The sequence below is a fragment of the Littorina saxatilis genome, linkage group LG11 (genome assembly GCF_037325665.1).
Source record: "Littorina saxatilis isolate snail1 linkage group LG11, US_GU_Lsax_2.0, whole genome shotgun sequence".
Lineage (NCBI taxonomy): Eukaryota > Metazoa > Mollusca > Gastropoda > Littorinimorpha > Littorinidae > Littorina > Littorina saxatilis.
The window spans coordinates 29,817,961-29,844,284 of NC_090255.1; the positions used below are offsets into that span (position 1 = coordinate 29,817,961).

The 26,324-nt window shown below is 39.2% G+C and overlaps 1 protein-coding gene across 1 annotated transcript in view; it reads left to right on the plus strand.

Moving 5' to 3' along the window:
• The first annotated feature begins 1,517 nt into the window (after window positions 1-1,517).
• Window positions 1,518-26,324, plus strand: part of LOC138980706 (uncharacterized) — a 26,411-nt gene continuing 1,604 nt past the window's right edge. Inside the window, exons 1-5 of the mRNA XM_070353615.1 lie at window positions 1,518-1,900; window positions 3,267-3,587; window positions 5,970-6,075; window positions 7,940-8,137; window positions 8,757-9,828. Coding sequence (XP_070209716.1) covers window positions 1,840-1,900; window positions 3,267-3,587; window positions 5,970-6,075; window positions 7,940-8,137; window positions 8,757-9,828 — 1,758 coding nt within the window. The 5' untranslated portion in view covers window positions 1,518-1,839. The remainder of the gene's footprint in view (window positions 1,901-3,266; window positions 3,588-5,969; window positions 6,076-7,939; window positions 8,138-8,756; window positions 9,829-26,324) is intronic.

Sequence of the window (26,324 nt, forward strand, 5' to 3'; positions counted from 1 at the left end):
TGTACGTTTGTCTGTGTGTGCGTGTGTCGTAAGAGAGAGAGAGAGAGAGAGAGAGAGAGAGAGAGAGAGAGAGAGAGAGAGAGAGAGAGAGAGAGAGACCGACACTTCTTTGGCAATTTTGGACCAGACAACGTCTTTATGTTTAACAGTTAGACTGTTCTGAAATTTGGACAGAATAACCGTTCTTTCGTAAAACACTTCTGTCAAGAGGACAGCAATTTCACCATCTGAAAAAGGCGCAGAACGCCCCTCCGTGTCTACTTTCTTTTTGAGCGGCACACGTGCCTTGCCATTTTCGTTGACTGCTATGTTGATAGAAACGTGCGCATGCGTATTAGTAGGGATTCCCCCAATTTCCCCGACCTTGACCTTAATACTCTCGCTGTCACTACTTTGGTGTTCAAGTCAGTTCATGCATTGTGAACAGTTAGAAAGTTGACTTCGGGAGTTCCCACTTCGAAAAGAGGCCTCTACTTCCAGTGTTTCTTACTTCTAGTTCATGCATACGGGCCCTGATGATGCTACGATGGCATAGCAAGTCACTCGGTGATTTTGACATCGGCTCTGCGCGTCAACACTTTTTTGACAACCAGGGGGGGGGGGATAACCCGAATTTATTCCACAGAAAACGTCTGCGTGTCGATGGCATTGATAAACATTGATTTAGTCAATGTTTGCATTTGACTGGTTGCATTGGCAGGTTGATTTTCGTGAGAGCATTGTGCCGCTCATGATGTCATACCGGTTTGAAAGATATCTAGCGCGATCACTGAATATAAATATAAGCTCTTTACAAATTTAAAACTAAAAATAAATATTGAAAAACAACAACATGCAATTTCCCCAACTGGCCAAGTAGCTAAAATTATCAAGCCAATCATCCTCACTAACACTCCCTCAGCCTGCTCAAGTTAGAAATTGCACAATCACTCATGAACGCGCCACCCTTCCTTTCAAGCGTTTCTCCTTTCGGCAGTATTTTTTGTGAAGGCATGCAGTGAGTGGCGACTCAGTGCGCTATCTGTATTGGGTGAGCGCGCTAGGCGAAAAATAACAGACCAGTATTTAAACACAGATTAACACGCGCGCACACACACACACACCGGCACACACACACACACACACACACTCACACACACACACACACACACACACTCTCTCTCTCTCTCTCTCTCTCTCTCTCTCTCTCTCTCTACCAGGGACCTATATTATTCTCTACAAACTAAGAAACACACTCACATATCGGCAACTTTGCTTCCGAAGTTCCCACTTTCAAATATAAATGACAATGACGTTTCGCACCTCAAGTTGGCAATGACGTTTCGCACATCTTGGAAAAAAGTACGAAACGTCATTCTGAAAAGTGCGAAACGTCATAAGTAAAATGTGCGAAAAGACAAAAAAAGTGCGAAACGTCATGTCCAAATTGTAGATTAAGTGCGAATCGTCCGAAGTGCGAACCGTCAAAGGTGCGAAACGTCTGGTATTCCTCCATGAGAGGAACCCGGAGCCTCGACAAATCGAAAGTGCAACTCGCGCCGATGTTTTCCGCTTTTCGTACGCTCTCAAGGGTGTACAGCATTCTAGCGGCCTGCAATTAGTCCACTACAACTGACGAGTTACACAGCAGCCCCCAAACACGTGAAATGATACACAAAACATTCTCTTTGAGCTTAACATTGCGAAGATCGAATCCTACCGGCAGTTAACCAGGTTCAAAGGCCACAAAAGGTTACATCCGGAGCGTTCCGCAGTAAAAGTTTTACAGCGCATGCTCAGAAAACCGTCTGCTCCGGCATTGGGCGTTCTTCGACCGCCCTTTCGACTTGTCCACTCTAAATGGAAGAAGCACGTGAATTAGTCGAGCTTGGACACAACGTCATTATTCTTGGACAAGCAGGTATGTACACTTCTTAACTTTACTTTTGTTGATGAATAGGCTTTAAACTTACTTGAAGTTTAGATAAAAAGAGAACTTTGACGGTTTACCAGTTTTCGTAACATGAACTGATGAAGACCTAAAGAAATGTTGGCTGTTGTTGATGTTGTTGAAGAAACAGCAAGCTGTAACTTAAAATGTAGTTCATTCCTGGTTTATTATGCCCCCAGGTAAACTCAAGAACCACAATAGGTTTCCAAAACGTAATGTTTGTCTGCAGTGATCGTTTCACTTTGTAAAACGCGGTCGTTATGATTATGGCTCCTCCCACTGTTAGCCCCGCCTCTCCGTCTCTTTGTTAGCGAGAATCAAGATTCAAGATGGCTAAGAAAAGAATTGGTGAAGGAATCGAGTAGCAGCCCCCTGCTTAGTTGACCTACTTTCATGGACAAGCATACGATTCTGACTGGAGGGTTGTAGTGGTGGTTAGTTCAAGAATCAAGACAAGTCAGCTAGTTTTTGGGTGACATCAGTCACTTGTTTTTGTTTGTTTGTTTGTTTGTTTGTTATTAGATTTAAAGATTATATTGTAGACTGTTGCATGGAAAAATGTGTTTTAATGCGTTTTATTGTTGTTTGCTTGTTTTTATAAACTAGCTGTGCTGGAAGGTGAAAGTTGTAGCTTTTTATGTCAACTAAATTATGTGTGCATTGTATTGAAATTGTAAATTGCAAAATTAATTTGCCCAGAGAATTTTTTTTATTTCTGTGGTTGAGTTCAAGTACAAATGATTTATTCTCTAAAACATTCAAAGAGTCATGAATTAACTTCAAGTTTAGACAGACCTCACCAGTCTGTTTCTTAAAGGCGAGTGGGGCGAGGAAGTACCGTTTCTTGGGCACATCTCACCGCGAGTGACGCTAGAATTCTCGCCTCAAACGCTAGGTAGCTTTAGGCTTGCTCGCTTGGCGAGAAAATATGGCGGTCACTCAGCTGCCCATCCAATTGGCTGTCCATGGTTTTTTACCGACCAGTGCAGACGACCTTTTCGGAATCAACCAATGGTGTTTAATTCTTGTGTAGCTAGCCACAAAACCGTTTCATAGACAATCTCGCCTCCTAGCTTCGCGAGTGGCTAGCCGAAAGAATATCTCACCTGAAAGAAACACGCGACAGAACTCACACATTCAGAAAAGAGTAAATTCTTTGATTTTAAACATATTTATTATATACATATTTATCACAGGTTTAACAGGTATATCAATTTTGAAAATGTTTTTGATTATTAGTACAGTATTTACAAGTGGTTTTATGAAATTGACCCCCAAAATCATGATCTTATAAAATGTACTTGCGATTCTCTTTAATTATTTGTGTGTTTGACAGGCACTGGGAAAACAACACTCGTTGCAGAATTATGCCACAGTCTTCGGTTATCCGGGCGAAAAGTTGCAGTGACAGCAACAACTGGCATCGCTTGCCAGAGCCTACCAGTGGGAGCCATGACTCTACACCGCTGGTCAGGAATCGCGGATGGCCGACACAGTGTGAGAGAGACAGATTGTCCAGTTATGCTGATCCGCAACATAAGCGACCAGTTAGTCAACGGCAGTCTTGGCCATGTTGTGGACCTCCACCATGACAAAGTGGTTGTCCACTTCGAGAAGACCAACATGACAGTGGAGTTGAGCCGTATTGCTTTCTCAGGTATGCCTGTGTTTTTTTGTTTACCTGAATTTTTACTGAGTTTACATTTTATTGAGTCACTTGAGAAAAAGTGACTCTATGTAATCGGTCAGTGTTAGTCTGTCCGGCCGGCCGGCCGGCCGGCCATCTGTCCGGCCGGCCGTCCGTAGACACCACCTTAACGTTGGACTTTTCTCGGAAACTATCAAAGCGATCGGGCTCATATTTTGTTTAGTCGTGACCTCCAATGACCTCTACACTTTAACGATGGTTTCGTTGACCTTTGACCTTTTTCAAGGTCACAGGTCAGCGTCAAAGGAAAAATTAGACATTTTATATCTTTGACAAAGTTCATCGGATATGATTGAAACTTTGTAGGATTATTCTTTACATCAAAGTATTTACATCTGTAGCCTTTTACGAACGTTATCAGAAAAACAAGGGAGATAACTAGCCTTTTCTGTTCGGCAACACACAACTTAACGTTGGGCTTTTCTCGGAAACTATAAAAGTGACCGGGCTCAAATTTTATGTGAACGTGACTCATTGTGTTGTGAATAGCAATTTCTTCCTGTCCATCTGATGCCTCATATAATATTCAGAACTGCGAAAGTGACTCGATCGAGCGTTTGCTCTTCTTGTTTTGTCATCATTTTCATTTACAGTGGGCACCCGCCACCCCAATTTTTTGAGACAATTCAAAATCTGACACAATTTATAGGTCTTAAGAAAAGAGGAAGGGTAAATATACAGAGATTATTAACCCTTAGGCTGGTTGTCGCGACATATGTCGCGCTACTTTACCTATACTGTCACCTGGTTGTCACGACATATGTCGCGCTACTGGCTCAGTCTGTTTGGTCGGTTCCGATTACCTTCCATGGATGCGAAAACCTATATGACCGTTTTTTGTTCTTTTTCTCTCTGTTAATTCACCAGTGGCTATGTAACATGTGTTACAGAATTGCACCAGTGTAAGGGTTAAAGAGAAATCATGGTCTTAAAATGGAGGAATAAGTTTTAGATTGAGGGGTCTAAAATCTACTGTAAAACAACCTGGGTAAAATTTAAAAAAACAACCATCCTCAGTTCATAAAGATGAAACAAACAACAATATGCTTCCCTCAAACAGGCTAAAACGCTGGTCGGGCAAGAAACCACCATTCATCTCACATTGTTTTTGTGGATGGAATATTTGATATTGTTAATTATTACACAATGTACTCTGATTTATCTTCAAAATGGAACCTGACTTCTAAAATGTTCAACATTTTCAGAAAAACAGGTATTGGAACAGGAAGGAGTCTTAAAATAGATGTGAATTTTGAGAGGTTATGAAAAAAAAATCTGCAAAATCAGCCTTATAGCTTACTGTACTACGTACAGCACACATACAATCAGCCTTATAGCTTACTGTACTACGTACCGCACACATACAATCAGCCTTATAGCTTACTGTACAACGTACAGCACACATACAAACTTTAAAGGCTTCCTGATGTAAGACTTCATCCTTTTTTAGACTTTACTACACGTTATTTGAATATTTTACCAAAATATGACATTTTACACAGATCGAGACAGTCAGTGTTCTTCCAAGACCGCGCTAGCAGTCGAGGTGAACAGTGACTGTCAAGATCTGAGTAAAATGTCATATTTTGTTCAAAAATACAAATGAAATTTAAGTTGAGGAGTTTAGTGACAGGTCCCAAGACCGATCCCACTTTATTTTGAGTCCACTGGCCTAGTCCACCTTTCTTGTCATGATAGATTCGCTATCAAGGGTCAAGGCCACTTCTCAAAAGGGACGCTACAACACTGACAAGTTTTTTCATCGAAGGGGAGATTCGACTTGGTTCGAAGGAATAAGTACTGAATTTGATGTTTTTATGTGGTCAAGTTATACCTCGTAAGGTGCAGGGGTGCACACTGACACAATTTGTTTGGGAAAAACTGTGGTTGATCAGTGTAGTTAGCGCTGAGCATAACTCCAGGTCTTCGTTCCGAAAACAATGGCTAGATCAGCGAAATCTGGGTCATCCTGCAAGTGTGGAAATATCATGGTGTACGGTCATTCGTTTGTGCGAAGACTTAGCGAGTTCGCTGAGTCAGGGATGGTCTTGTGGATAATCACTTTGGATTTCAGCAATGCATGTGCAAGGTGTCCAGGAAGGGGGTCGGAGGCTGGAAGATAACAAATTTTTTTGAGGCTGCCGACCATATTCACAGCCGGTGTGTGTGCAAACTCTTGTTGGCAGCCTATGCCCAGGACGAGGTCAAAGGCATAAGTAAGTAACTTTCTTGTAAGTTACTCACCCGTTTGGTGAGTTAAAATTTCGAGATTTGGCCATCCCTGATATGTATAGATGTATTGATAAGATTGTACTTTCATTTTGTTTGTAGTCCATGATCCTCGACAGAAGAAGGACATCGCTGTGAGGCATCAGTTTCAAGTAGTTCCTAGCTTCGCACTGACCATCCACAAAGCTCAAGGACTGACACTTGAAAGGTAGCTTGCAATAGACAATGTTTGGAAATAACTCTACCAGGATTTGCATGTGTTTGAGACTTGCATCCCGCTTTAGTGATGCCCGGTTCCAGAGAGCCAAACAATACCAATATGTGGTCAACCAGTTAAAACTGAGCACCTATGTTTCACAAACTCCCATGATCTCAACATACTCCCGCAGTGGGGCACTGCGGTTATGAAATTAAAGGCCCCTCCTGTTTTTGGAACCGCAGGAGCTTTCTAGTTTGCTGTTAGGTAGATTTTTGGTTCCTCTTTCCTGTCATGCTCTCTTTTTCTTCATGAATTCTTTTCTTTTTTCTGCCTTCTTGCTCATTCACCTGTATTTTTTCCAAAAATCTCTTATCTTGCCGCTTGTCTCGCGATTCATGTATAGTTTAATCTGTTAGTGTTCTGATGTAAGTCCAGCAGTAGATAGCTTAAGCCTATTTTAACATACTGGAAACTGGTAATCTTCCAGTAGGTATTAATTTAGTTTTACTAAAGCCTGCTGGGACACAAGTAATGGGTTAGTGCATTTGTAAACAGGAATCGCTTGACAAGTGGCCCCCTTCATCCCCCCCTTCCTCGTCCTGATATGGCTCTGCGTAGTCGGCTGGACGTTAAGCAACAAATAAACAAACAAACAAAAATCTCAACATACACATATGACTAATAGGTTATTTTCTGCAATTGCTTTTTTTTTTAACTGCATGGCCTACAAAAATTGTGTGCTTTCGCTTGCAGGTCAATATATATTTTTTTTAACTAAACAAATCTGGTACGACACAGCAAACCATGTATTATTCTCTTTTTTTTGCCCTCTGCTTCTTTCTCTCTGTAAACTTGTATGGCTAGTTATGTAGAGGTTACATGCCAAGTCTCAGTGGTTATTAAAAATAATCGTCGAAGTTAGCGGATCATGAAAAATGCGATGTTTTTCATGACCGCGAACTGAGACCATTATTTTTGATATTTCCTGTTCTTGACTAAAATCAATTACACAGTTATGTTGTTATTCTGCTGTGGCGGTAAAGTCAGATAGTGTGTGTTCTGTTCATGTTTTGGTATCGCTCAGGAAATGTTCTTTCCTTGAATGTGACTAGCAGACGAAGTTTTACACCCATGTTCAAATGTTAAAAACTGTATGAAGTTCAGTTTTCTGGGGCAAAATAGGGTGTGAAACTGCTGCATGTTCTTTACATTGATTAGATGTTTGCATTTGATTGGGTGTGATCTGTTTATAAAATGAAATATTGTTGAAAACTTACCGTCGGATTGCAGTCTCTTGTCGATGCAGCTAAAATCTGAAAGGGGAACTACTCGTGTTGCTTGACAAAACATGAGAGTTACTTGCCTTGGAATCGTGCTAGCTATAAATGATTGTGCACGGCAGATCTGAATTCAGAAAACAACCAAACTCATGGAATTCATATTGAGATTCATATGTTCAAGCCTGTAGTTGCTGTATGGTTGTATTGTTTGCTCCAGAAATGTATATTTTGTACATTAGAGTGTTCTGAACTTTTGAGTCGCAAAAAGTAGATCCACAATGTGTACATTCTCTACCCATGAGCTATCAAGGATTCCGACCCGTTGTGATTTTGGTTGTTGGGTAAGTTACTGAAAAATAACTAGCCCTACAATTTAAGTTTACAAAGAGAAAGAAGCAGAGGGGGGAATCATTTTCGGCAACTTACCCAGCAACAAAAATGTTATTACCCAACATACATGTTTAGGAGCTAGACTTTGTGGGATCTACTTTTGTGATTGGAGCAAACAATTCAAACATACCGCATTTAAATCGTAAATAAAAATGTTTGATTGTGTGATAAAAAGAACTAGAAGGTTGGTTTCTTCATTCAAGGGTGGAGATTGACTGTGAAGAAGTCTTCCAACCTGGCCAAATTGGAGTTGCCTTGGGTCGAGCAAGAAGCATTGAAGGCTTGCGAGTGGTGAACTTTGACACAAGAAAAGTTCTTCCTCAACCTTCTACCGTGCATGACTACTACAAAGTTGGTTCCGCTGAAGTCAACGAAAATTTGACCTGTTGCAGGCACAAAAGGTAAGTTCATTATCTTGTCTCTGTTGCCACTCATAAACATTTTTATCATCAATCATCATGCTACTCTTGTACAAAGGGTTGATAAATTAGTGATGCATACTCCAGGTTGATAAACTACACTCTGAAATTAAAAGTGTAGCGTGAAACTTAGCTTCGTTGGAACTAAACAACAGAGTGTCACAAAATGTCACATAGGATGTGACCTTTTTGTCCCAGGAGTTATCAACAAGTTGAATAATATGTATGTGTTGCTTTCTTGCAAATAAGATTCAGTTATAATGAGCAAAGGACAATCAACAAAATACCAGAAGTCCAAAGGTTTGAGGCAAATAAACTTTTTCTTACTGTTTCTTTTGGACGATCAAAATGGACCACTCTAAATTTACGTCTTCCAATATGCATTACTTATGGCACCACCCAGTATGCTCTCCAGCAAAAGACAGCAAACATTTTTTCTTGCAACCAAATTTGTATTCATAAAGCAATCATAAAACAATGATAATGATCACATAAAACCATATTAATTTTTGCTGTTAATGACAGGTGTGTACTTATATTAAATCGGGGTATTCAAAAAGGCTTGATCAGGTCGAGTATATATTTTTCTCGTGTCTTTCAGGTTCCAAACTACATATGCTGAGGACACAGCCAATGAGCCACGTGAAGAAGACGTTCCACTGGAAGGGATGGATCAGGAACCCCTAGACGACGACCCAGATGTTGATCTGGACTGCACTCCACTGGAGTTCAAGGCAGTTCTTGTGGATCTCACAAATAAACAGGTGACGCCACAACAAAAATCAGTTTCCCAAGCTGCTAAACAGCTGCTTATGACACCTGTACTGGTTGATGAGTTCCTCAGGAAAGTCTATGGCTTCATGCTGCGAAAGATTCTGGCCCTCTCATCCGCAGAGAAAGTTGACAGCAGACTGATAACCATATTTTATTCAGAGTGTCATGCTTTTCTTTCTTCCAGGCAATACTTTGTCCTCTGCCGTTTCTTGTTTGGTTGTGAAGCTGCTGTTACCGATGCGAACTTCTTGGTTGCTCACGCACTGGTGGTGAAAGTCCGACAACTCGTCGTCCACCAAGAAGCCAGAAGAAGACAACCAAACGTTCCTGGCACTGCAGAGAAGTCGAACATCAGACTACAACCAGACCTCTCCGATGCACCAGACTGCAGGGCCAAGGTGCGCCACGTAGCCGGATATTGTATTGCGAAACTGCGCGAAAGGAAGCGGAAAGCTCTCATGAATAATATATTTAAGAAAGGTGAAGCAGCTGAGCAGGCACTTTGTGACGCTGACAACGCACTTGATCTCCTTGGACAAGCAAGTCTTACTGAATCCGAGGCATCAGCTCTGACGTCAGATTCAGATAGTTTGTCCGAAACTGCACGCAAGCAGAATGTGAGGCAGAGCCTGACGCATGTCACCGACACTGTGTATGTGTTTTTTGAGTGTCTTGTTTTAACCATTTTGTCCTTGCAAACGGAAGACAATCTTCATGACCATGGGAAGCTCCTCTATCATTTTGTAGTTGACAAAGTGATTGATGATGTACACCTGTGGACACACATTTTTTCTGCCCCACCATCTTCAAGACTTGGAGATAATGAAAACTCCATAGAAGGTGTCTTGAAGAGGGTGGTTGACAGAGTTGAATGTCTCACAGGGCTGTTCAGGGACATTGTACACATTTCTTTAAACATTTTGAATAACCAATTTCGAAAAGATTTCTTACATCAGCTGCAGGTGCAAAAAGAAGCTGCACACAGAATTCAAATAAAAATAAAGAAAATGAAAACAAAGCAAGAAGCGCAACTATCATATTATTACTTTGATGAGGATGCTTCCCATGGGAAGATTGTCTTTCTGCATCGACTGCAGGCAGTGTTGCAGTCAGGGGGCAGCTGCGACCACTTTACCAAGAATCAATTGGTCACAATTTGTGATTTCTACAAAGTTAGATCATCAATGCGAATGAAGAAAGACGATCTCATGCAACAGCTGAAGGACTTTTGCACTCAACCTGTAGCTGAAGGTATGGCATGTGCTGGTCCTTCCATGCCAAGTACATCCGGAACTGAGAGTGAGAGTGCAATTGACATAGGTTCAGGGATTCAAACAGTTATGCCTTCATCAAGTCCCTCAAAGTGTCATCTGTGCATGGGCCAGTACAAGAAACGACAGCACTGGATCACTTGTGATTCTTGTCGTGCATGGTTTCACAGAAAATGTGCTGGTATGGGGAAAAGCACAGACTGGTCACATTACTGCGAACAAGGGGCAAAATGGTACTGCAAAAACTGTGATACTGCAGGCATCCTGTAGTATGTCAAGCTTGCTCCGTTTCTTTCAGGTGTAGCCCCAATTCAAGAGCTTAGATATATATCTGGACTTGAAACTGTTCTATTTAATTTTGTCTTTCTGTTAAAGTCTATAGTGCAAATGAGTGATACTATAACTGAAGTGCAAAGACACTTTGAAGGTGATGAAGTCATAACTACATGCATAAAATGCATTAAATATTTGCATTGCATGATGATCGAACTGTGCTGCAAAAATATTTTGAATGAAAATTGAAAATATAGATATTGAGAATATCTCTGATGGTTTTAGATGTGAGTGTTCAATACTCTGCATCACAAAAAAGCTTGCTCAGAGTATTTGAAATTGTTTGTACAGTACATATTTGATGTTCCCCTTTGTAGTGTCACTTATTATGAAATGTCATCATTGAGTCACTTGAGAAAAAGTGACGCTATGTAATCGGTCAGTGTTAGTCTGGCCGGCCGTCCGTAGACACCACCTTAACGCTGGACTTTTCTCGGAAACTATCAAAGCGATCGGGCTCATATTTTGTTTAGTCGTGACCTCCAATGACCTCTACACTTTAACGATGGTTTCGTTGACCTTTGACCTTTTTCAAGGTCACAGGTCAGCGTCAAAGGAAAAATTAGACATTTTATATCTTTGACAAAGTTCATCGGATGTGATTGAAACTTTGTAGGATTATTCTTTACATCAAAGTATTTACATCTGTAGCCTTTTACGAACGTTATCAGAAAAACAAGGGAGATAACTAGCCTTTTCTGTTCGGCAACACACAACTTAACGTTGGGCTTTTCTCGGAAACTATAAAAGTGACAGGGCTCAAATTTTATGTGAACGTGACTCATTGTGTTGTGAATAGCAATTTCTTCCTGTCCATCTGATGCCTCATATAATATTCAGAACTGCGAAAGTGACTCGATCGAGCGTTTGCTCTTCTTGTTTTACATTATATTTGGTATTGCATGCTATTAACAGAGGGGTGACAAAAGTGATGCATACTCAAGGTTGATAAACTACAAACTGAAAACCCATTTGGAGTCGGGCACAAAATGTTGTCAGAACTTAAGAAAGGAGCGTTACAAAATTTCACTTGGCGACTAACTTTTGTCTCAAGAAAATTAACTTGCTTACAGTGAAGTAAACACCTTTTTGTGCAGGTGAAAAAAGCTAAATAATCTTAATAATGAACAGCAACAACGTTTGAGAGAAATTAAGAGAATATTTCATAACTTTTGAGTTGCGTGAAAAATTGTACTTAGTCTTAATCAAGTTAATGAGAGCGTCAATTTTCATTGGTCGTGGTAGACTGCCAGGGATGTTGCTACATATTCATCCCTATAGGACAAATTTCCTAGCTCTTCAGCATCAATAGGACATTTGACCGCTTTCAGAAATTTCAATAGGACATCAGAATTGTTTCATTTTCAAGAATGACGCTCGCCGTGTTACCCCCTGTTTTTGACCCTAATGTAGCACAGGATGCCGTTGAATAGCGAAACGTGTTCAGCTTTTGTTGAACTTTGGCAGGTTTTATTTCTATTTTTCGGTGGCATAACTAAGTGCGCTTCGTCAAAATGTCTCAAAACTGAAGCAAAAGCAGACGCAAGACTAAGTCAGTTGGAGTTGTCTTCCATACTCCTAACTTTAAGGTGTCACCCAAACGCAACATCCGCATTGCACAACTTTAGTGCACCTATACGCGAGAGTGCTTGGTCGCTTTTTGAAAATGTTTATCTTGAAAGGAACATTAACGAGTATCGCGCTGTCCGAAGGAATTGACTTCTTATCGGACAGGGATGTCAGTGCTCAGTTCAAAAAGATAGGACATGTGACCGCCATGCGGCTGTGAATCAGACATTTGAGCCTCTGAATCGGTCTGTCCGATGTCCGATGCCTAACGACATCCCTGAACTGCTGATTATGAATTTTGGCTGTGTGCAGCTTCTTTCCTGTGCTAGTTGAACAATTTGAAATCGAGGATTGTTTGTTATAATCTGCTGTACTTACTACCATGTGAATTGCTATTTAGATGTTTCCACGGGTATATTATCTACAATTTCCTATCCCCCTTCATTTGCTCCGTCAACACTACTTCTAATTATAATGTTCTTATGATTTTGCAGTTAACTGTATAATCATTTTTATTTTTAATTTGTATTCATGCTAGATGTTCTTAGTGATTTTTGCTCTGTTACATGTGTACCATATTGAATTCAGAATTTTTCAATTATTATGTAATATTTTAAAGTTTTGTACTTAATAATAGGTATGTTTATATATTGCTATTCTGGTAGGCACGTGGGGGATTCGGGGGTTGTGATAGGGTTGGCTCAAACAGCCCTACTGCAAACATAATGGGCCATATTCCGCAGGAAATTGCTCAATATCCTTTTCACATTCTAAAAAACAAAGACGCATGTTTCTGGGTTGTTGGATGTGTATTAGGTACACGTATACATGGCCAGGTTTGCTTCTGTGGCTGGTCGACAGACGATGCAATTTGCACATTTTGTTTCTTACTGTAGGTGAAATACATTCTGTGTAAAATCTAGTTCTTATTATTAAGAGTTTGGCGCTGTCCAAGTTAACTCATCTGTTTATGAGTTTACCAGATCCTGATGATAAGTTTTTGTTTGATTTGAATAGGTTATATTTTTCATTTCTATGGAATGGTAAGAAAGATAGAATAAAGAGAACAACAGCATATCAGTCGTTTGAAGAGGGGGGGGGGGGCTTAAAATGGTGGATTTGAAATGCTTTTTGTCAGCTCTGAAGATATCATGGTTACAGCGAGTCCTTTGTAGTGAAGGAAAAGTAACTAAACTTCTAAAAGCTCTGTGTCCACTTGTACATAACATTCACAAGAGAGGAGGTGAGTTTGGAAACATATTGATGCAAAGAGTTCAAAATTCTTTCTGGAGAGATGTTTTCAAACATTATAAACATTTTGCATGCAAATGTGTCCCCATCTCCTTGAGTGATTTTGCTTCAGAGCGTCTGTATTATAATGTACATATTTGCATAGATAAAAAGGTTATTTTTAACAGGAATTGGATGGAAAACGGCATTATTACTTGTCGGTCACTTGATGAGAGCCGATGTTTTTTTTGTCATATAACGATTTTAAATTGAAACATCCAAATTTACAACTGAATTTTGTTTTTTTCGAGGGCGTTATGCGCTCAGTTAAGAATTTTCATAAAAGACTAAAGTTAGATGCAGTTTTAAACAATGTTTTTCATATTGGTGATGATGTTGTATGGAAACAAATAGCTAAAGGTGGAGTAAAACATATATATACCCATCTTGTGAAAAATGATGGCAATTTACAGTGCATGGAAAAATGGGCTGATTTATTAAATTTTGATGTAAATGTTGGAAAGGTATTTCTGACAATAAGGCGAACTACACAAGACACATACCTAAGGTGGTTCCAATATAGAATACTACATAGAATTTTTCCCACTCAACGCCTGTTATTTTTGATGAAAATTTCTGACACATCACTATGTAGCTTTTGTACACAGGAAGAGGAAACCTTAGAACATTTGTTTTGGGAGTGCACAAGAGTTAAGCTTTTTTGGTCTGATTTCACAGAATTGTTATGTCAAAATTTCACACATTGCAGTAATTTGAATTTGTCTTCTTCTTCTTCTACGTTCCCGGATTTGAATTTGTCAAAAGAGCTTGTCATTTTAGGGTATTTAGACAACTTTCATACGGATGCTGTTTTTGATTTGTTTATTCTCCTTGCCAAACAAAGTATATTTGGAGCCAAATTAAATAAGTCAGTCCCAACATTAAATGTTTTTGTGAAAATTGTTAAACAAAGGTTTTTGATCGAAAAGTATAATGCTAGTGTAAATAATTATTATGGTAAATTTGAAAAAGAGTGGTGTTTATATAGACACTTTTTTCATTGATGCTATAGGATAATTGTATTGATTGATTTCGTATGAACATTTTTGAATGTGATACCCCCTGACCCATTTACTCACAACAGGTTATCCAGTACTTTTATGCCGATAATTAAACCCCATGTATACTTGGAGGCTAAATTGTGACCACCGTCCCCACCTACCCCCCTCCCCCCCCCCCCCCAACCTCAGTTACCCCCCCCCCCCCCCCCCCAACAACCTCAGTTACCCCCCCCCCCCCTTCCATATCCCCTGTCTTTTCAACAACCCACCCTACTGTCTATGTCTGTGTCTTGTCTAGGTATGTACGTGTGTATGCGCTTTGTTGATAAACTCGGTGTATGATGTCTGCTATACTATGTTTATGTGTATATAAAGGAAATAAAAAAAAGAGCAGATGGAAAAAAATCTAGTTCTTTAACAAGAACAAACCTTGCAAAAGTCAGACTTTTGAACAATTTATAGATAATAAGTAAGCAAGCATGAAACCAGGCATATTGACTTATAATGCCAAACATTCAGAGCTTCTCTTGTCTTCTCCATGATACATGTCCATGAGTGTTTCAATGTTCAGTGATTTCCGTGGATACATGCACATGTTGTTGTCCACAAAAGGCAACGTGGTCCATTCTGGTAGTTGTTGCTGACAAAAACATGTTTTCAACACAGAATACAATGGCAGAATAGCAATATAAACGCTATTGTGTTTCCAACATAACAATAAGGTCTAATATATATTTAGACTCGAACAAGTATAATGTGACTCATCTTTGACTCGTCTAAATATTGGAACCTAGCTATTGTTACGCTGCAAAAACAATAGCTGTTAATGATGATATTGATAAAGACCATTTATTAATCTTGTTTATTTGTTAACAGTAAGAACATTTTCCATTTTTATGTAACATTTTAATGGACAATAAAGTGTTTTTATTGTTATTGTTATGTTGAAATAACATGAGGTCTCTACAGTGTAGGGACTATGCTGCATTATTTTATGGTCTGTATGGGGGGGGGGGGGGGGGGGGGGATGGGATAGAACCACTTGTTAATTGTTTCTTGTTCACAAAAGCATTAATCAAAAAATTGCTCCAGGGGTTCTAGAATGTTAGGAAATATGCAAGTAGTAAGTGGTGAAGTTACATTGTGTGAAAGGATTATCTGCCTTGCTTTGATAAGAAATGTTTTATTTTGTTAGTTTGTTATTCAAAATATTCTAAAATTCATTTCCTTTGCTGAAGCAAAAATTAAATTCAGCTACAGAAACAACATTACATGTGTCTTGTCTAAATGAATGGTTGGACGAATTGTGTTTTGTGTTTTAATTGGAACAAATATAATTAACTTTGTGGTAAAGTATTAAAGAAGATTGTAATTCAATCAAGTTTGCGTTTTAATAAAACAGATCCTGTGATTGGTCAGAATGCCACAACTCATTCAAAATTACCGGTCACTATTTGTCGATAGCCACTTGCTAAAAAAGCCATTAGCTACCTGCTGGCGAGGCGCATTGATACAGCCTCAACTATATGAAGGCCAGCGAAATACCGAGACCATAAGGTATGCAAAGTGATGACGTCAAATACGTGCCTTAAGTTGATGCATGAATTCTTCCGGACTACATCAGTCAATTCCAAAGATCGCTTTTGTGATGAAAAGAATTTGTTTTGAGTTAGCTGTCCAGAAACCCGTCGAAAAAGAAGGGAAAATGTATGTGAAAGAAAACAAAAGAGGAGCAGAGTGATAAGATAGGAATACAGATACATATTTCTTGGGACTTGACCCTTGCAGTTGCAGGTAGGTGGACTGAAAGTAGTGTGTGAACAGAACAGAACCAATTCTGTCTGTTTACCATCGCATGAAAGCAGGAAAGAGATCGTCGTCAGATTGAATTACAACATAATCGCTCCGTCGGGCTTCAATTAACTTTGGTCGGGCGTCAATCCACGATGACAACCTCGACATTCCAAATGAAAGCATGTTAATTAATGTGTAATTATAAAACACTTAGACATAGAAATCTTCATTATTTGAAAAATGAAATAGCCTAGATGTTTTAACTTAGCACACGCCTCAACATATCTTCATATAATTAAAAAATGAAACAACATTACAAATTAAGATTATTTAAGCCAAATGGAGACTTACATTAAAAAAGATAACTCATGGCAATAGAAATCAAAACTTTACTAAATCATGTAAAAATACCTGATTTTTGTTTGTGTACTTGTTTGTATTTCTGTTGTATAGTATTTATGACAAGAAAGCCCTTTAAATCAATTACAACAGGATTTAGCTGAAATTGTGTGCAGGACAGGTTGTAAAGGGTGCCGGTCATTTTTTCAGCAGAATTTTTCAGCAGCCCTAAAATCGCAATTTAAAAAAAAATCAAATATGTACTGATCTTCAAAATTTAAACTGCTTTACAATTCTTTGGAGAATGTAGTTACATATAAAAAGTTCGAAAAAATTCCAAAGAAAAATATGGTTGCCCCATGCTACACACACACACACACTCACACTCGATCACACACACACACATCATAATCATTAACATAAGTACTTGCCATGTTAATAACTTCATCCTTGCTTCGATGATAACTTGATGATCAAAAGTAATGGCCATTCACGAATAATTTTTCCTTTCGATTTATTTACAACCAATCAAAAAAAGCTTTCTATTATTCTTTTTAACCAATCGAAACGTCACGCGCTTTTTGACTGCCGATTGCTGGCGGAAATGACCTTCTGTATTCGTCCGAAGGAAACGGCTGAGTCTCAATATTAAGCTCAAAGAGAATGTTTTGTGTATCATTTCACGTGTTTGGGGGCTGCTGTGTAACTCGTCAGTTGTAGTGGACTAATTGCAGGCCGCTAGAATGTTGTACACCCTTGAGAGCGTACGAAAAGCGGAAAACATCGGCGCGAGTTGCACTTTCGATTTGTCGAGGCTCCAGGTTCCTCTCATGGAGTGGTGTGGACACCGAGCCCGTTCTTGACAAACTTCTCGAAGTTGGTGAATGGTTATTTCGAGTTTGTTGCATGAAGTGAAAGCTTAATCATTTTTGTTTGTGTGTGAGTTTCGTGCGTTCGGGAAGGGGGTGCAGAAAGTGATGTAGAAAGCTTGAAACGGAGCGAGTCGGCAGTGGGGAGCACTCTGCGTTATATTCCTTGTAGTATATAGTACTAGTAGTATGTCGTAGTAGTGGACTGTAAATAATGATCGACCGGCGATTTGATACAAGCTCCTGTGTTTCCATCTGAGTGATCGACAAGAAGAAGAAGAAGAAGAAGTCGGCCGGAAACGAAGCAACTGATTGGGAAACCTGGATTGCCTCTCTTATGGCAATCCGTTTGTAAAGAAATTACGTTTTTTCCTGTTGATCTAAATAATAAATTATTTAACTAAATAATTCATTATATAGCTAAATAATTCATTATTTAACTAAATAATTTATTATTTACACAAAAGTAAAAAGTGTGATTGTTGTAATTAAAGAAATCTTTTATTTACTAAACAATTCATTATTTAATAAAAAAAATCCATTATTTACTATATAATGCATTATATACTATAGAATGCATTGTATACTATAGAATGCATTGTATACTATAGAATGCATTCTATAATATAGAATGCATTCTATAATATAGAATGCATTCTATAATATAGAATGCATTCTATAATATAGAATGCATTCTGAATGCATTCTATATTATAGAATGCATTCTATATTATGCATTCTATAATATAGAATGCATTCTATAACGTTACGAAACTACTCTCTGTGTCTCTGTCTCTCTATGTTTCTCTCTCTCTCTCTCCCTCTCTCTCCCTCTCTCTCTCTCTCTCTTTCTCTCTATTCAATTAAACTGTGTCAGTGTCTCTGTCTCTCTCTGTCTCTCTCTGTCTCTCTCTGTCTCTGTCTCTCTCTGTCTCTGTCTGTCTGTCTGTCTCTCTCCCTCTCTCTCTCTCCGTTTCTCTCTCTCTGTTTCTGTCTCTCTCTGTCTCTCTGTGTGGCTCTGTCTCTCTGTGTCTGTCTCTCTCTGTTTCTCTCTCTCTGTTTCTCTCTCTCTGTTTCTCTCTCTCTCCCTCTCTCTCTCTCTCTCCCTCTCTCTCCGTTTCTCTCTCTCTGTTTCTGTCTCTCTCTGTCTCTCTGTGTGTCTCTCTCTCTGTCTCTCTGTGTCTCTCTGTCTGTTTCTCTCTCCCTCTCTATCTCCCTCTTTCTCTCTCTCTTCCTCTCTCTCTCCCTCTCTCTCTCTCCCTCTCTCTCTCTCTCTCTCTCTCTCTCCCTCTCTCTCTCTCTCTCTCTCTCTCTCTCTCTCTCTCTGTGTTACTGTATTTTATACTATAGAATGCATTGTATACTATAGAATGCATTCTATAATATAGAATGCATTCTATAATATAGAATGCATTCTATAATATAGAATGCATTCTATAATATAGAATGCATTGTATACTATAGAATGCATTCTATATTATAGAATGCATTCTATATTATAGAATGCATTCTATATTATAGAATGCATTCTATATTATAGAATGCATTCTATATTATAGAATGCATTCTATATTATAGAATGCATTCTATATTATAGAATGCATTCTATAATATAGAATGCATTCTATAGTATACAATGCATTCTATATTATAGAATGCATTCTATATTATAGAATGCATTCTATAGTATACAATGCATTCTATAGTATACAATGCATTCTATAGTATATAATGCATTCTATAGTATATAATGCATTATATAGTAAATAATGGATTTTTTTTTATTAAATAATGAATTGTTTAGTAAATAAAAGATTTCTTTAATTACAACAATCACACTTTTTACTTTTGTGTAAATAATGAATTATTTAGTTAAATAATGAATTATTTAGCTATATAATGAATTATTTAGTTAAATAATTCATTATTTAGATCAACAGGAAAAAACGTAATTTCTTTACAAACGGATTGCCATACTCTCTCTCTCTGCCCCTGTGTGTAGTATATGTGTATGTGTGTGTGTGTGTGTTTCTGTTAGCGCTGGCGTGCTTGGTTATAACTGATGTTCATAGGTAGCCTATGTCTTTTTTGCTACATCAGTTTGTATTCATTTGTTGCTTGAATTTTTGTAGATAGTTAAGTATTGTTTTATCATTTGTTTATAAACAGTAATGATGATGATGAATAATTGTTCATGTCTGTTTAAATATTGTGTCATTAATTTATTCTGGAATTCTTGCTGTACTGTTGTATTTATTTATGTAGATACATATCTATTAAACAGTTGATTTATTTGTTATGTTGATATGTTTTTAATCGAAATATTTTGCTTCACTGCTTGCTTTTGAGTCGGCATTAATTCTACACACACACATTTACACACACACACACACACACACACACACACACACACACACACACACACACACACACACACACCGAAACTTATCACACAGAAAACACATGCATGTATGCACTCACACACACAAACAAACAAACAAACAAACAAACACACACACACACAAATAAACACACACACACACACACACCTTGTGGCAAGACCATATCTTTAATTTCAATGTTCCAAGACAAACACAGACTTCCTCATAATTATATTAGAATTTACATAAACAGCAACATTAGTACCATACAGGGCCGGACCAAGTTCGTTTGAGGGGGGGGGGGGGGGGGGGGTTCCAACTGAAGGCAGGGGTCCACTTTTTTTTTCTCTGAGAGGTATAATTGGATGGCCAGGGGGGGGGGGGGGGGTCCGGAACACCCCCCCCCCCCCCAGATCCGGCCCTGCCATAGGAGGCTTACACATATAATTACTCTAATTCCGAAGAAATCACAGATACTATGATTTAAGGTTCATTATCCGTAGTGGTTGTGAATGATCTATTAAAACACAACTAACACCAATATCGTGAAGCGATATAAAAAGTAAAGCCTTTAGTCAAGCTGTCGGCATCAAAGTAACAGATCATTGAGATAGTCTCGACTAACCACACCGAAATCCAATACCATAGTCCGGACTTTGTCGAACATTGCTTGACCACAATTTCAATTATATTGATTGAATAATGAGGACGTGACAGTGCTGCCTCAACTTTCACAATAAGCCAGATATGACGTCATCAAAGACATTTATCGAAAAAATGGAGAAAAAAACCGTTTGGGGATATTATACTCACAAACTCTCTTGTGACATTTCATGAAGATCGGCCCAGTTGAATCGATCTACACACACACACACACACACACACACACACCACACACACACACACACACACACACACACACACACACACACATACTCCACGACGCTCGTCTCGATTCCCCGTCAATGTTAAAACATTTAGTCAAAACTTCTCCTAGCATATAACCACGTCATGTCCAAAATAGACGCTAGTTCTGGGGACAGAAATATTAAGTTAGCATAGCATAGCAACTTAACAAAATGTTTAAAAAAAAAAAAGGTAAGCTTCAACATATCATCGTGACATATTCACGACCTTACCCCAACCAATGTCACAATAAAGCTGACAGTCGCTGTTTACGAATGTGTGTGTGTGTGTGTGTGTGTGTGTGTGTGTGTGTGTGTGTGTGTGTGTGTGTGTGTGTGTGTGTTCAGTTTAAAGCCGACAGGTGGTAGCTTCACGTAAACGTTAACTGTCTGTCTGCGTCTAAGATGTTACTGTGCATATGTGTCTGAAATACATTTGTCAGGATGGCATTCGAACTGACACACGCACCAGACGAACAGAAGAACAAAATACTTCTGACACCAAGTGTCAAGTCAACAAGAATGAAATAGAGTTCCAAATTGTATTCACTTCAAGAACACCAATCATAAAAAAACATACATGGGTTCTTTCATAGAAAATATATCTATACAAAGTTGGCTTTAATACAGTCTTTTCTTCTTCACAAACAAATATTGTCTAAGTCCTTAGACTGCCAAAAACTCGGGAAGCGCTCTTAGGCCTGGGAACGACTTTCAGAATCTAGACGAAAAATATTCCAAGTTCTGAGACCGCTGAAAAATCGGTCATGACCCATAGGTACCCTGCTGGTTTAACCCCACCCGCCGAAAACAAAACCTAAGTCCTAAATCTCAGGTAAAATCAGGCAAGGGTTCGGGGCCCGAAAACGATCAAGCGACGCCGCTCTAACATTAGGGAGATTCAAAGGACAGCACGTTTCGTTTTGCAGCTCGTTTCGTTTGGTGAATGAGTCACCCCGCGAAACGGAACGTGAAACGAGACGGCATAGGCCGCAGACAAGATTTAGATGTATTCACGTTTCGTTTCAGAATGAAGGAAGGGCGATAAATCTTCAAGTGAAATTATCACGTCTGTCCTCGATCAGAATGGAAAAAAAACCCCTAGGAGGTGGTCCAGAATCGGGCATACTTTGATTATTTTCAGTCCAAATAAATCACACAGACTTTGTTTATACAAAATCACATACAAAGCCAGAATAAAAATTCGATGCGATGACCTACTTCTGCTTCGCCATTTGCTTTCTTCACCATGAAGTTGGATAAATGTACCAGGATCAGCACCCTTCAAAATATTTCAGTTCACAACAGTTGTCTACCTCCAATGAACACATTCTCAGCGCTGAAAGACTGTGAAAGGGTTGATGAATCTAGCAATGCATAAAATGGCCAACAAATAAAACTGTTAGTGTGCAAAAATACTCACAAAAGTTGACGAAATATTGTTCGTTTTTTGGGGGTGGAAAACGTGACTGCGTTTTGACGTTCCACGTTCCGTTTCAGTTGACCTTCACCTTTCCAGCGAGAGACCCCCGAAATGATGACGTTTACCACAACTTCAAAACGAAACGTCCCGACGTTTCGTTTATTAAATCTCCCTATTGCCTTTGGAACACCTTATAGTAGCGCGCACTACTCTAATTGCCTTGTGGTAACCAAATGAACAGCGCGCACTGTTCACTACTGCAAGCGGGACAAGAGTCATGTATCGAGGCCGTGGAATATCAGAGCAGGCTAGAAGCTCTTCCTCTTCAAAACCACACACGAATCAATGGGAATGCGAAGGGTTCGGGTCTAATGAACTCTACTACCAAGATCTCTGAGAATGCGAAAGGTTCAGGTCCGAAAACCGTACTGATAAGCTCCCAGAGAGTGCGAAGGGTTTGAGTCCAATAAACCTTACTACCGAGCTCCCCCTTTGTATCGTTTTGATGACCCCGACCAGATGGGCGCAGTGGCGTGGTGGTAAGACGTAACGGGTCTTACTCCTACGTCACAGCTAACGGGACCAATGACAATACCGCTCACAAGACATAGGTGATGAATTCCATTATTTATTTGTCTGTGATTTTTTCAAAGAAGAAAGAGCTGAGTTGTTACCACCTTACTATTGGAAAAAACCTTATGCACTTAAATTTAAAAAGTTGTTTGCTACTAAGAAAAAGAAATTGCTAAAGAATATTTTAATCTTTATTAATAGAATTTGTAACAGTTTTTCATAATTTTTATTTTTTTTTTAAATTTTTATTTACTATATTAGCATATATCATGATTGTATTGATTGTATTTATTGTTCAAAATGCCCCCATGGGTTATGGACTAATAAAAACTTGACTTGAACGTGACTTGACTTGGCAGCACGGGGGAAGAGGGGTGGAGGGGTCCCGAGGCTGCAATCAGCCTCCTTACAAACTGAAGCTAGACTTCCTCAAGAAAATTTAAAAAAAACTCCTCTACTATAAAAACCTGCATGAAAATGCTGTACAAACATATGTCATTGAACGACAAACCTCACAACGTAACTGTAGATACCAAACACTCATAGGCAGATAAAAACGCAGACAAACTGCAAAACTTTCAAACGGCAAATCCATGCCCATAAAACCCCACAAAAACAGCTCGTGATCAAAACACAAACGGCCATTGCCACAATAAAAACCATCTGCATAAATCGGCTACAATCTGTGTACACTCACATTTCTCGTACACAGATGATTGACATAACGTCTACATTCTTCTGAATAAATGAATACATATATCGAATACACTAATGGAAAGGAATATCGAGGAAAAGAAGGCTAAAGAAAAGAAAGAAAGAAAGAAAGAAAGAGAGAGAGAGAGAGAGTGTGTGTGTGTGTGTGTGTGAGTGTGTGTGTGTGTGTGTGTGTGTGTGTGTGTGTGTGTGTGTGTGTGTGTGTGTGTGTGTGTGTGTGTGTGTGTGTGTGTGTAGAGGTAGAACATAATAAGCATAACAATAACAGAATAAATAAGAAGAAAGGGAGGGTGAAAACCACTTCTGTTCTAACTCAGTCAAACTTCATAAACCGACTGTAAACCCCAACTATTCTCCTTTCTCAATCTTTCTTTCTTTATTTGGTGTTTAACGTCGTTTTCAACCGTTCAAGGTTATATCGCGACGGATCCTTTCTCAATCATCATCACAATCGATCCTAAAACTAAAAGGGACATTATACACTGCATCCCAAAAGGTGTGACTACAATACTCTCAGAAAAGACAGGACAAACAGAAATCCTAAAAACTCAAGCAGAGGCTGCTTAGCCAATTAGCCGCCATGTTGGATTCCACTCGTCGGGGAGTGGGCAAGGTAGACACTGGTGGCACACGTCTTCTGGACCCACAGAGTCTACGCAACTGACAAGCGTGAAAACGATTAACTGGCCTTGGTGGCTAACTTTTACTAAGAAATAGAGGAAAACTCCGAATCTGGGCGTCCAGTTTTTGTCACGTTTAGGCAGTCTACTTCCCCAGCTCTCTGCTGGTGCTAAACGTGCTCCAGGTTAACTGTGGTAGTCTTCCCTCTCTAACATTTAGAAGGCACATAAATTATAGAGAGACTAAAAGAGAGACCCGAAACAGACGTATATGCACTGCACTTTTTTCCGCATGTGTGTGTATGTCTGTGTATGTGGTTGTGTGTGTGTGTGTGTGTGTGTGTGTGTGTGTGTGTGAAAAGTCATGTGACCATTTGTAGGTTTGGCCTGCAACAACCATTCTTCTGGAAAGCTGTTCATACTAAAGATCTGGCTTTGGCAAGGACTACCTTTCAGCGCAGTGTAATATGTCTTACTTGAATACCATCATCTTCATTTTGTTCTGTATATTAATGACACTTTCATTAAAGCATGTATTATAAAATAAACCCCCAACATGCAATCCCGTATAGCAAAACAACTTTGTTTTATAGTCACGAACTTTGTTGTTCAAAAACATATAGAGCTAATTCTAAAAATCGAAAAAAAGGACTTCTTCAAATGGGTGAATCTGTTGCCAAAAAAGTGTAAGTTTGCTTACAGAAGTAACACAATTTATGTGCAACACAATCTAAAAGAATTTACACGAATAAAAGTTGTACCGATAGTCATAAAAAGATAAACTAGCCAAGCAATTAACTAATGTTTATACATGAGAACTTTAACTTTTCATAACATGAACAATCACATCTATACCGAGCAACGTCAAAAAACCGCGAAAAAATTCTGCAATGTTTGATTGACAAAATCTTGAACAATTATAGAGTTAGGATTATCAAACCACAAAAGTTTGATGAAGGCATGTTTGACATAGCTGTTGTGTGATTATTTTGATGTTGCGACTGTTTCAACACACGGGACAAGCAGGTTTAACGTTAACGAAATTTTGGAGGTCTCGCTCAGTCAGTCTTCATCGCGTTCTCTGGCCACTGATCGGACACTGGTGGCTTCCAATGATGTTCCTGGTAGTGTCAGTGGTTGTATTGAATCGATCTCGAAGACGTTGTGGCAGGAAATTGCGATCTTGTCTCATTGGGGAAATGCGAACAATCCATAACTGCAGTGCTTCCAATGTCAACAGAACATTGCTAAACTCGCTGATAGACTGTTGACATGTGCACGTTTAAAGCACACGCAAGCGTTTCTGGATCATCCCCAGCTATAAATCGACCTGGCATTTTGATGGTGTCAATCTTGGCATCCTGGCTGTTTCAAAAGTGAGACTGGCAGCAAGCGTGCCATGGTCTCTTTTGGTTGCTAATGCATTAGTGAACACATCTCACACATGAGATTTCTCCTGCTCCATTTGCACGTGCTGCGAGCGCGCATTATGTCTTCAACGTTAAACCTGCTTGTCCCGTGTGTTAAAACAGTCACAGCATCAAAATAATCACACAAAAGCAAGGTCAAACATGCCTTCATCAAACTGTTGTGGTTTAATAATTCTAACTCTATAATTGTTTGGGATTTTGTCAATCAAACAATGACGAATCTTTTCGCGTTTCTTTTGTTGCTCGGTATACTAGGCGACTCATTCAGCAATATAATATTTACAAAAGAGTGAATCACGGCAAAGATTTTGTTTTCAAACGTGTATGTATACAGACAATGGTACGCATCTTCCTAAGTTTCGAGTACAAAAAAGAAGAAAGAATGAATACATGAAAGAACTCACAACGTGCATGCGTGCGTTTGCGTGCGGGCTTATGTGCTTGCGTTACGCATGCGCGTGTGATTGAGTGTGCGCGTGTGTGTGTGTGTGTGTGAGTGTGTTGTGGCTGGCCAAGACTATATTCTTCAGCATCGTACACTATGTCTGACTTACCGAGACGTGAAACAGGAAACGCGTCACAACTGGCATTTGACGTCACAGTATTAGTCAAGGGAAACAACTCTTCAAGCATCCGCGCTGTTCGTCCTTGTCAACTGAACGAAAAAGGACCACAGCAAAATGGAGAAATCAGACAATACTAGTTGAACAGATGGATGATGATGGACCAAAAGGTAGGGATACAAATTTTGTTCACTGGAAAGAGTACAGCGTATTTGTTTTTGAACATTATCCGGCTGCAACATTCTATAAATGCCCGGTTGAATGCAAAATGCAAATCGTTGCAACATAATGATGTAGATCTAAATTTCTCTCTTCATCTC